Source organism: Muntiacus reevesi, chromosome 4 (genome assembly GCF_963930625.1).
Source record: "Muntiacus reevesi chromosome 4, mMunRee1.1, whole genome shotgun sequence".
Taxonomy (NCBI): domain Eukaryota; kingdom Metazoa; phylum Chordata; class Mammalia; order Artiodactyla; family Cervidae; genus Muntiacus; species Muntiacus reevesi.
In genome coordinates, this window is record NC_089252.1 from 61,747,488 (window position 1) to 61,760,298 (window position 12,811).

General features: G+C 41.1%; 1 protein-coding gene across 1 annotated transcript in view; it reads right to left on the minus strand.

Moving 5' to 3' along the window:
* The window catches only part of NEK10 (NIMA related kinase 10), a 263,349-nt gene that overhangs the window by 76,465 nt on the left and 174,073 nt on the right, over window positions 1–12,811 (minus strand). The window contains exons 26-28 of the mRNA XM_065935224.1: window positions 7,439–7,622; window positions 7,261–7,347; window positions 5,549–5,603 (exon numbers count right to left, since the gene is read on the minus strand). Coding sequence (XP_065791296.1) covers window positions 5,549–5,603; window positions 7,261–7,347; window positions 7,439–7,622 — 326 coding nt within the window. The remainder of the gene's footprint in view (window positions 1–5,548; window positions 5,604–7,260; window positions 7,348–7,438; window positions 7,623–12,811) is intronic.

Genomic DNA, 12,811 nt, shown 5'->3' on the forward strand with positions numbered 1-12,811 from the left:
TTCTGAAAGTTTTGAAATGGGAATTGATCAATAACATTTCAGATCGATAAAACAATTTCAGAGAAATGGAAGGTTTTTAAAAGATCTGAAAGGTCTTTTCAGCTCTCTTCAGATCTGGTGTGTATTCATAAACCAAATTCCTCATGCAGAATTCATAAGCCAAAACAGAAATTGAAGCACTGAATATGAGTAATAGCCAACAACTCACACTTTACCTGACCAATACAGGTAAGGGGGCAACTGGAGGTATTAGCTTTGTAATTTTTTAAATCAAGTTTTTGCTGATAAATGCAAGTATGAGGTAAATTATTTAGATGATTATTTTGTCAGAGGCATGCTGGTCATGAAGGAGATGGAGTCCAGAATTCTATACCTCATCAAATTCTTTTAAAAGTATCTCTGAACTGAGGAAATATTTTCACATGCATTGCAAGTGCATCACATCATTTAATTCAACTATGAAAAGTAGTCAGTACAATTTAATGCTGATAGAAGAAATATTTGACCTTATGAGGAAACGAGAAGCCTGGCTTACAACATTGAGATGATGCAACCTCACCATCTAAGCTCACTAGCATTTTACATCTCGAAAATGTCTTTCAGGCAGTGACATCATAAACATACCCTGTGTGAATAAGTGACATTGTGTATGGATGCTTTCTCCTGCTCATTAAGGGCTTTTTGTTCACCTGTAATATTAATGGAGTTGTAATATTAATGCAGGAAGGTGGCATGGTGCTACTGTGGCTCTCCACTTGTACCCCAATCATAGCTAGGAACTAATAAGCAATAAGCCAGGAAATTTTAGAATTATCATAGAAAAGGATAGAATGATTTTACTGACAACAATTTGCCAACATTTGTTGGAACACATAAAAAGTAAGAGAATTCCAGAAAAAAAAATCTACTTCTGTTTCACTGACTACGCTAAAGCCTTTGACTGTGTGAATCACAGCAAACTGTGGAAAATTCTTAAAGAGATGTGAACACCAGAACACCTTACCTGCCTCCTGAGAAACCTGTATGCAGGTCAGGAAGCAACAGTGAGCAGTGGACATGGGAAAATGGACTGGTTCCAAGCTGAGAAAGGAGCCTGTCGAGGCTGGCTGTATACTGTCATCCTGCTTATTTAACTTATACACAGAGTGTGTGCGAGCGTGCATGTTCAATCAGTTCCGTTGTGTTCAACTCTTTGCTATCCTATGGACTGCAGCTCACCAGGCTACTCTGTCCATGGGATTCTGCAGGCAGGAATACTGGAGTGGGTTGCCAAGCCTTCCTCCAGGGGATCTTCCCGACCCCAGGTATCAAACTCACTTCTGCCTGTGTCTCCTTCATTGCAGGCAGATTCTTTACCCACTGAGCCACCTGGGAAGCCCTAAATAAAGAGTATATCATGCCAAATGCCAGGCTGCATGAGTCACAGCCATAATCAACATTACTGGGAGAAGTATAAATAACCTCAAATATGCAGATGACACCACTCCAGTGGCAGAAGGTGAAAGAGGAAAGTGAAAGAGCTGGCTTAAAGCTCAACATTCAAAATACGAAGACCATGGCATCTAGTCCCATCACTTCACAGCAAATAGATGGGGAAACTGGAAACAGTGACAGATTTTATTTTCTTGGGCTCAAAAATCACTGCAGATGGTGACTGTAGCCATGAGATTAATATGCTTACTCCTTAGAAGAAAAGCTATGACAAACCTAGATAGACTATTAAAAAGCTGACATATCACTTTGCCAGTAAAGGTCTGGATAGTCAAAGCTATGGTTTTTCCAGTAGTCATGTACGAATGTGAGAGTTGCACCATAAAGAATGCTAAGAAATGATACTTTTGAATTGTGGCTCTGGAGAAGACTCTTGAGAGTCCCTTGGACAGCAAGGAGATCAAACTTGTCAATCCTTAAGGAATTCAATATTCACTGGAAGGATTGATCTGAAGTTGAAGCTCCAGTCCTTTGGCCACCTGATGCAAAGAGGTGACTCATTGGAAAACACCCTGATGCTGGGAAAACTTGAGGGCAGGAGAGAAAGTGGTGACAGAGGATGAGATGGTTGGATGGCATCATCAACTCAATTGACATGAGTTTAAGCAAACTCTGGGAGATAGTGAAAGACAGGAAAGCCTGGAGTGCTGCAGACCATGTGATCACAAAGAGTGGGATGCAGCTGAGCAACTGAGCAACAACAACAACTGACAGCAAATAGTTTTTCTAAGACTGCTTGATTGTGACATCAGCCGCTAGGCCAGGTTAACAGCAGCAAGCAGTGATCAAAAGTATTCAATCAATTTAAGTGAAACTAGATCTGGATTATTACAAACTGGATTATGAAAAAGTAGTGGGAGTCTCTATTCTCTATAGCTTTAAATCAAAATAATCAACTTTTGCTATAGGGAGGCAAGATTCCTAGGTCCTGAGATCACACAAGTTCTTTCCAGTCACATGTATGATACTGGATGGTCACAAACATTTCCAATCATCTCTATACACAAAGACTAGAATCAGGCACACATCCTTGAAAACAATTATGCATACATTGATTCATCAAAGAGGCTATGAACCACAGGTATCTCTGATACTGCAAACATTCAATGTCTGAAACTAGCCTGCCAACTGTATTCTGTTGCCTTGGCAACATGGAAAAATCATATGCCTAAGCAACATGATCTTTTAATAGGGTTTAAGCTGTTGACTATGGCAAAGGCTGTAGGTTCAAGCCAGGAGGTGAGGTTTTAGTCCAATTACAGACAGAGATACAGAATTTGTGCTAAGATTACAGTCATTCATCTATTAACTGACAAGTATTTGTGGACTGGTTCAGTTCAGTTCAGTTCAGTTACTCAGTCGTGTCCAACTCTTTGCGACCCCATGAACCACAGCACTACAGGCCTCCCTGTCCATCACCAACTCCCAGAGTTTATCCAAACTCATGTCCATTGAGTCAGGGATGCCATCCAACCATCTCATCCTCTGTCGTCCCCTTCTCCTCCTGCCTTCAATCTTTCCCAACATCAGGGTCTTTTCAAATGAGTTAGCTCTTCACATCAGGTGGATCCCTCAGACTCTGCCTAATCTTCTGTCCATTGTTCATGTTTGTGGACCCAACAATTTTTTTGCATCTTCTTTTGCATACTTGTTTTGCATCTTTTCTATATATTTATGCAAATTTGTATCACTGAGTAAAGTATCCAATAAAAAAGAAAAAGACTTTTGATGGTGTACTTTATGGCATCAGTTCAGTTCAGTCACTCAGTTGTGTCTGACTCTTTGTGACCCCGTGGACTGAAGCCATCCCTGTCCATCACCAACTCCTGGAGATTGCTCAATTTCATGTCCATCAAGTTGGTAATGCCATCGAACCATCTCATCCTCTGTCATCCCCTTATCCTCCTGCCTTCAATCTTGCCCAGCATCAGGGTCTTTTCCAATGAATCAGTTCTTCACATCAGGTGGCCAAAGTATCGGAGCTTCAGTTTCAATTTCAGCATCGATCTTTCCAATGAATATTCAGGACTGATTTCCTTTAGGATGGACTGGTTGGATCTCCTTGCAGTCCAAGGGACTCTCAAGAGTCTCCTCCAATACCACAGCTCAAAGGCATCAATTCTTCAGCTCTCAGCTTTCTTTATGGTCCAACTCTCACATCCATACATGACTACTGAGAAAAATGTAGCTTTGACTAGATGGACCTTTCTTGGCAAAGTAGTATCTTGGGTTTTTAATATGCTGTCTAGGTTGGTCATAACTTTTCTTCCAAGGAACAAGTGTCTTTTAATTTCATGGCTGTGGTCACCATCTGCAGTGATTTTGGAGCCCAAGAAAATAAATTCTGTCACTGTTTCCATTTTTTGCCCATCAATTTGCCATGAAGTGATGGAACCGTGTTACTAGCAACACCAGAAAAGACTTAGGAAATAAATAGACTTTACCCTAACCTTCTTGACCCTCTCTTGCAAAAGATAAACTTATCAGTGATGTTGTATCTTTGATTAAACAGTGTGGCCCATGAGGGACCTGCAGGGGCTGCCAGTGAAGGGGCTCAGCCCCTCCCACAGCGGGGAATCAGGCCAAGCCGACTCCCCTGCAGGACACTGGATCCTTAGAGAGGTGACATGCAGACAGAGCAAACAAGCTGGAGGCTCATTCAGGCCTGCATTAGAGCCTTGGCAAATCTTCCAGGAGTGCCTCCTCCACAGACCTCAGGGGCCTCCACAGACCTCAGGGGCTGACCTGGCTTCTATCCCTTCATAGGTTGATTCTGTGCGTTCCATAATTATGTGAGTCCTTGAAAGCTTTCTAAAGAACACAAGTCAGCCCAAGTCATCTTTTATTTCCTGTGCCCACAAAGCCTGCCTGGTAAAGCACAGGCTCTCACACATGACCTGGCTGGCACTTCCTAGACCCAGCACTGTCGACGGCCCCCTCCCTGTCCCCGCTCAGGTCCCTGCCATCTCAATGCCAGCTCTCCCCAGCCGATCACACTCTTTTGACTAAAGGATCCTCTGCAGTGAGCTGGGACATCATCTAATAAGCAGAAACTACCAAGTATATCCCTCTTCTCTGCCCCTCCAGCTTAAATTTATCTTTGCCTCTCTTTCTTCAGACACACACAAAAGCTGCCCTTTCCTCTTTTCCAGGGCTGTTCTCAGGTCCATGCCACTCTGAGACTGGGAACCAGCTACAATTTCCCCTCTCCATCAGCTGCTTCTCCTCAGTCCACTCACCCTTCAGTCACCCTGATTCTAGAAGGCCCTTTCCCATCAAACATTCCCACCAACTCACTGTCAGCTCAACACTTTCTTCAGTTTCTCTCTGTCTCTTCTTCTGTAACATCTGAAACCACCACAGTCAGGCTTCTGCTCCCACCAGCCTCACCCAAGGTCACTGAACTGTTCTCATGAAGGCTACCAGGAATTTGCAAAAAGCCATATCAAAGAGTTTTGTTTCAGTTCTTAGCCCAAGAGACAAAATATTGCAGAAAGTGCTAGTCATTACAAAATAATGATTTCTTTTTTAAAAATGGAATGCCCCAAACATGCTCATTCTCCCCTGTAGCTAGATTCTCCTCTGCTCACTGATCAGTGAGCAGAAGGGAAGAACACAACATCTGGGTCACATTCATAAAAGGAAGGATGTGTCTCTGCATCCCATCCCCCTCCTGTTGGCTGAGACTTGGGTGTGATGTGGTCTACACCTGCTACATCTGCCATAGGCATCTATACCTCAGGGATGTAGAAAAATAAGTGATAGGGAGCCACAGCCCCAGATAATCTCATGAAGCCCTACAACCCTGGGCCACCCTTGAGCTCAGGGAGACTAACTGAGTGGCTGAGGATTGCAAAGCCAGACTAAAACCCATGCCCAAGCTTAATGCTCTTCCCAGCATGGATCTTGGTGAAATGCAAACAGCTCTGGGAGAGTGAGCTCCCACAGTTTCTGGTACCACATGCCCATGGTAAATTCTGCTATCAGGTATCAATTTAGCCACCAAAACAGCTCTACAGAGCCTAAAAATGTTTCTAGGAACTCAATGTCTACATACCTAGTTTGGGATTGTCTTTCTCTTCCTGAAGCACTAAAACTTCTTTTTAAAGTGCCTGAAATAAGAAAATAAAAATAACTTCACATTTTCTTGCTGCAAATCATTTATTTATTCACTCATTTGCCTGTTTAAAAATACCTAACCAATTGTACCTACTATAAAGGCTGTCTTCATTTATGATACTATCAACTAAAATATAATGTTGCAAATTACTATTTATTAACAGGTTTGTTTAAGGGTCCTTTCTCAAAGAAAAAGTGCTAAGCAAAGAAACTCCATTATTAATTGCTAACAAAGTACATAAAACATCTGTATCATCATCATCCTAAATCCCTTGCCAAGAGAGCTAGAAGTAACCACATACAAGTGTAAGGGTCCAGCTTTTCCTTCCTCCCACTGACCCTCCCCATCCTTGTTACTGTGGATACACAATATCCCATCACCTCAAAATTCACCTCAGTTAGTAATTAACTGCTTCTAGAATCTGCTACATATGTTTAAATGCACAAATATCTTTGCTACATAATATTCATGTTTTCTCAATCACAAATCAAGACGTTTTATTTAGCAGGCAGGACAGGAATTTATATGGAAAATAGAACAGAGTGTTGGAATTTGACATTGCCCGAGAAAATGTGGAATGTCTATAATCCACTTTGATGGACCATTTAATTTTGAAAAGAGACAAAGCATGAAGCAAAATCCTTAGAGTCCTACTCTGATCCTTAGAGATACTATTTTAAACTTTCTTTTATGAAATTTTCATAGTATAGTCATTGAGAAGGGATTATTTACACTTTATTTCAGAGTATTTCTACCTATCCTATTTAATATTCCATCAACTTACTCTTTTAAAAGAGTCAGAAAACTCAAACAGGGGCTCTGTGTCAACCAGAGGTGGGGGATGGGGTGGGAGATGGGAGGGAGGTTCAAAAGGGAGGCCTTATGTGTATACCTATGGCTGGTTCATGTTGAGGTTTGACAGAACACAGCAAAATTCTATAAAGCAATTATCCTTCAATAAAAAAATAAATTAAAATAAGAGTTATTCTTTTCTGTCAATTTTCTATTTTAATTGGTATTCTATTTCAATTTCAGATTTGTTTAGTGAATTGAATCCCGTGCTTCTATAGAGAAGATTCTTTAAATTGTATCTAAATATATCTTTACTTTCCCATGCTCCAGTCTATTTTTTTTTACTGTTTCAAATTAAGAGTAAAGATTAACATATTTACTGAATCTGCATGGTGTTTTTCATAATTCTAAATAATTATAATATTTATTTAACTTTAGTGTTTTAAGGAAAATATATCCCTTTACATTAATGTAAGTAAAATTGTACAAAACTTAGTATACAGCAAGACTAATTTCTTCTCCAGGTTTCTAACCTCTGATCAACAGACTCAAAAAGGTCACTTCCATTAGTCCTGTGGTTAATTAGTATGTTTCCAAATAAGTTATCTCCACTCCCCAGTTAGAATCTGTATTTGCTGGAAGAAATCATTAAACAGTTCGTTTGATAGGAGGCAATGGAAAGCCACAGTGCCAGGTGGACTTTGGGCTCTGTCAGAGTGACAGACACACCTGTCCTAATTAGCACTGCACCTGGGAAACAAACTATTCATTTATGTAGGCAATGACATCTGCTTATTCCCAAGTACAATTTCCTGACCTCTACCTGCCAGAATCCACAAGTTGGCAAGAAAGCTTACTGAATGTCGATTCCTTCAAGGGGCTTGAGCTGGAGCTGCTAAAGTTATCCGAAATGTCCAATTCATCATCAAGCTCTGTATATATATCTGCACATGAATAAAAACAAAAAGCAAATGAATCTTGAAACGCAAAGGAATCAAGAGTGTATTCATGTTGTAATCTTTTCACTAGAAATACCTTTCTCAATATTTTCCAAATTGAAGGCATCATCTGATAAGAGTCCATCACAGGCCCGGTCTTCGTCCTTACCACTTGGTGCCTGGAAGCCTTCAGGAGGGAGGTCTGTGATTTCTGAAAGTTCACTTTTCAGGCTTCCTGCTCCACTGCTGCTGCTACTCAAGCTTGCCTTCTCAAAGGTTTCCTGAAAGAGGAAGTCAGTTTGTAATACCCACTTCTCTCCCTCCTTCTGCAGGACTTAAAGTTCATTAGAACATATGTTAAAATGACTAGAATATCACTATAAATGTTTGTGCTGAAGGGACATCAGTAGTTCTACCTATATAAATGTTATACAATTCATTCAGTCCATAACTACAAAACCAAGTGGGTTTGCTACCATTGGAAAACAAAGAATAGAAGCAGCAAAATACTCAGAAGCAAAGACCTGTGTAATCTGGTGAAAGAAAATGTAGCACTAAGTAGTAAATTATGAAGAATAATTATGGAAATAACAGGCCAAGATGGAGGATTAGAAAGACCTTGAGCTAACATGCTCCCATGGGCACACCAAAATGGCAAGTACTTACAGAGCAACTACTGATGAGAAAAATTGAAATCTAATAGAAAATACCTTCTGAAACTAAAGATATAAAGAAGAAACCACAATGAGACAGGATAAGTGGAGGCACAGTAAGTCAAGACCATACCCCTGTGTGGGTGACCCACAAGCAGAAAGATAATTATAATTGTAGAGATTTTCACCAAAGAGCAACCGATTCATGCCCCAAACCAGGCTCCCCAGCCCAGGCATCATACACCAGGAAAATGAGCCCCCAGAACATTTGCTTTTGAAGGTCAGCTGCGCTCACTTTCAGGAGAATCAGAAGGCTTTAGGACACAGAGATTCCATTATCACAGGACAAACACAAAATTTCACACATTTCAGGACTCAGGGCAGAAACAATAACTTGACAGTTACCTGGGTCAGGCCTATCTGTTGATCTTGGAAAGTCTTCTAGAGGAGAAGGAGGCTCAAGTAGAACTCCCCTGGAGACATAGACACCAGCCGCAGCCATTTCGGGGAACTCAATCTACTGCTGCAAGTACCATTGTGGAATCCTCCCTCCAGCTTACCATCCACCAGAAACCAGTCCCACCCCAGAGCCCATCAGCTTGTAGGCACCAGTACCGGGCAGCCTCAGGTCAGTCAGATAAGCAAGAGAGGACACAGCTCCACTCACTATAAGTTTGGCTTCCACTAGACCCCCGAGCCCACAGCTGCCACTGGATAAGGCCCTGGCCACCAGCGAGCCCAGGAACCAGCCCCATACACCAGTGTGCAAGCACTGGACCAGGGGCCCTCAGGGCCTCCATCAGTGACCCTATGATTTGGCCCCACCGACTAGTAGGCACACACCACCATCACAACCACTGCAACCCTACAGCCTGCCTTGCCAGGGCTCAGCCAATCCATCAGCAGGCCTACATCAGCCCTAAGGCCTTCTGGGCCTGCACCCCATCCATCAGTAGACCAAAACCAATTCTGAGAAATCATGAGCACTTCAGTCAGCTACCCTGGAATCCAGCCTCACTCACAGTGGGCCAGCAACAACTTTGGGAAACTTCAGAACCCACAGCCAGGTGCACCAGAAATCAGGCTTAACCAATAGCAGACCAAACACTAGATATGGGGATGCTGGCACCACAACCCCCCACCCCAGAACACAGCTCCACCATCAGCGGGCCATCACTAGCCAAGGCACCTCTAGGGGCTCAGCAGTCAGCTACACCATGATCTGGCTCTAACAACCAGTAGCTGACAACCTCTGCATATGTCAACCAACTAGACCACGAACCAGCCACACCTACAAGACCACTCACATAGTCTGCCACAAAGAAGGACTCATACAGCTCACATAGGGGGCAATTCTAGAGCACATAGCTCTGTTGACAGAGGGGAGCGTGATGCTGGAACACATAGGATGTTTCCCACAAAAGGCCATTTCTCCAAAGTCAGGAAACATAACAAACCTATTAAATACATAGAAACAAAAACACAAAGCAAAATGAGGTAACAGAGGAACATGCTCCCAGTGAAGAAATAAGATAAAACCCCAAAAGAAGAATTAAATGAAGGTGAGAGAAGTAATATACCCAATAGAGTTCAGTTAATGCTTGATGGTGAAGATGGTCGAAGAAGTCCAGAAAACATTGGACAAATGGAGAAGTCAGAATTTTTAGCAGAGCTAGAAAATATAAAGAAGAACAAAACAGAGATAGAGAATACAATAATGGACAAACAAAAAACAAAAAACACCAAAAGGAATCAATGATAGATTGGACGGTACAGAGGAACAGATCAGTGAGCTGGAAGACAGAGTAGTGGAAATCAGTGAAGCAGGAGAGAAAAAAGAAAGAGTGAGGATAGTTTGAGAGGCATTTGAGATAACAACAAACACATTAATATTCACATTATAGAGTACAGGGGTCCCGGAAGAAGAAGAGAGAGAAAGAGGCAGAGAACACATTTGAAAAAATCCCCGAGTCTGGGAAAGGAAATAGGTATTCAGGTTCAGAAAGCACAGAGAGTCCCAGAGAGGACTGACCCAAAGAGGACCGCAAAAAGACACACTGTAACTAAAATGGCAAAAATTAAAGATAAAGAAAGAATATTAAAAGCAAGAAAAAGGAAAAAAAAGAAGTTACATACGAGGGAACTCTCATAAGGCCATCAGCTGGACTTTTAGCAGAAACTGCAGGCCAGAAGGGAGTGGCATTATATACTTACAGTGATGAAAGGGAAAACTTACAACCAAGAATATTCTACCTGGCAAAATTCTCATTCAGATTTTCTGGACATAAAGAGTTTTAGAGACAAGCAAAAGCTCAGAGCTCAGCACCACCAAAGCAGATTCACAAAGAATGTTAAAGGAACTTCTCCAAGTAAAAGAAAAAAGGCCACAATTAAAAAGGGAAAAGACTCACTGGTAAAGACAAATAAACAGTAAAGGTAGTAAACTAACCACGTACAAAGATAGTAGGATGATTAAGAACTAAAGTAGGATGACTAAGAACTAAAGTAGGATGATTAAGAACTAAAGAGCCTCTTGATGAAAGTGAAAGAGGAGAGTGAAAAAGTTGCCTTAAAGCTCAACATTCAGAAAATTAAGATCATGGCATCTGGTTCCATCACTCCATGGGATATAGATGGTGAATCAGTGGAAACAATGACAAACTTTATTTTCTTTGGCTCCAAAATCACTGCAGATGGTGACTGCAGGCATGAAATTAAAAGATGCTAACTCTTTGGAAGAAAAGTTATGACCAACCTAGACAGCATATTAAAAAGCAGAGACATTACTTTGCCAACAAAGGTCCATCTAGTCAAGGCTATGGTTTTTCCAGTAGGCATGTATGGATGTGAGAGTAAGACTATAAAGAAAGATGAGCATAGAAGAATTGGTGCTTTTGAACTGTGGTGTTGGAGAAGACTCTTGAGAGTCCCTTGGACTGCAAGGAGATCCAACTGGTCTATCCTAAAGGAAATCAGTCCTGAATAGTCATTGGAAGGACTGATGTTGAAGCTGAAAGTCCAATACTTTGGCCACCTGATGCAAAGAACTGGCTCATTTGAAAAGACCCTGATGCTGGGAAAGATTGAAGGCAGGAGAAGGGGACGACAGAGGATGAGGTGGTTGGATGGCATCACTGACTCAATGGACATGAGTTTGAGTAAACTCCAGGAGTAGGTGATGAACAGGGAGGCCTGGCGTGTTGCAGTCCATGGGGTCACAAAGAGTTGGACACATCTGAGTGACTGAACTGAACTGAACAGATCCATCAATAATTACTTTAAATGTACACAGACTAAATGATCAAATCAGAAGATACAGAGTGACTGAATGGATAAAAAGGCAAAATCTACACATGTGCTGCTTACAAGACACTCACTATGCTGTCTAAAAGACACTAACTGTGCTGCCTATGGGACACTCACTTCAAATCTAAAGATACACAAAGACGAAGTGAGGGGATGGAAAAGTCATTCCATGAAAAAAATGAAAGTTAAAAGAAAGCTGGAATAGCAATACTTATATTAGACAAAATAGAATTTAAAACAGTCTTAAAATTTAAGACTGTAAAGAGACAAAGATGGATTTTGAGGTCAATAAGAATATATAACAACTGGAAATATGCATGTATCCAACATAAACACCTAAATACACAAAGCAAATATTAACAACATAACTAGAGAAACTGATAGTAAAACAATAGCAGGTGATTTTAACACTCTACTTACATCAATGAAGAGATCATCCAGACAGAAAGTCAATAAGAAAACATTGGCCTTAAATGACACAATTGACCATACAGACTTAATAGATACACACAAAACACTATACCCAAAAGCAGAAAATTACACTTTCCTTTCAACTGTACAAAGAACATTCTCCTGGATGGATCACATTAGGACACAAAATATGTCTGAGTGAATTTTAAAAATATGAAATCATAGCAAGGGTATCTTCTGACAATAACACTATGAGATTAGAATCAACTACAAGGAAAAAAACTGTAAGAACACAAATCAGTTCAGTTCAGTTCAGTAGCTTAGTCGTGTCCGACTCTTTGTGACCCCATGAATCACAGCACGCCAGGCCTCCCTGTCCATCACAAACTCCCGGAGTTTACTCAAACTCATGTCCATCAAGTTGGTGATGCCATCCAGCCATCTCATCTTCTGGCATCCCCTTCTCCTCCTGTCCACAATCCCTCCCACCATCAGGGTCTTTTCTAATGAGTCAACTCTTCGCATGAGGTGGCCAAAGTATTGGAGTTTCAGCTTCAGCATCATTCCTTCCAATGAACATCCAGGACTGATCTCCTTTAGGATGGACTGGTTGGACCTCCTTGCAGTCCAAGAACACAAATAAATAAAGGCTAAACAGTATGTTACTAAACAACCAATGGATTACTGAGAAAATCAAGTAGGAAAATCAAGTAGGAAATAAAAAAATATTTGTAGACAAATGAAAATGAAACACAATTCAAAATCTATGGGATACAAGAAAAGTCTCCGAAGGTTGAAGTTTATAGTAATACAAGCCTACCATATGGTGACTACAGCCATGAAATTAAAAGACACTTGCTTCTTGGAAGGAAAGCTATGATCAACCTAGACAGCATATTAAAAAGCAGAGACATTACTTTGCTGACAAAGGTCCATCTAGTCAAAGCTATAGTTTTTCCAGTAGTCATGTATGGATGTGAGAGTTGGACTATAAAGAAAACTGAACACCAAAGAATTGATGCTTTTGAACTGTGGTATTGGAGAAGACTCTTGAGAGTCCCTTGGACTGCAAGGAGATCCAACCAGTCCATCCTAAAGAA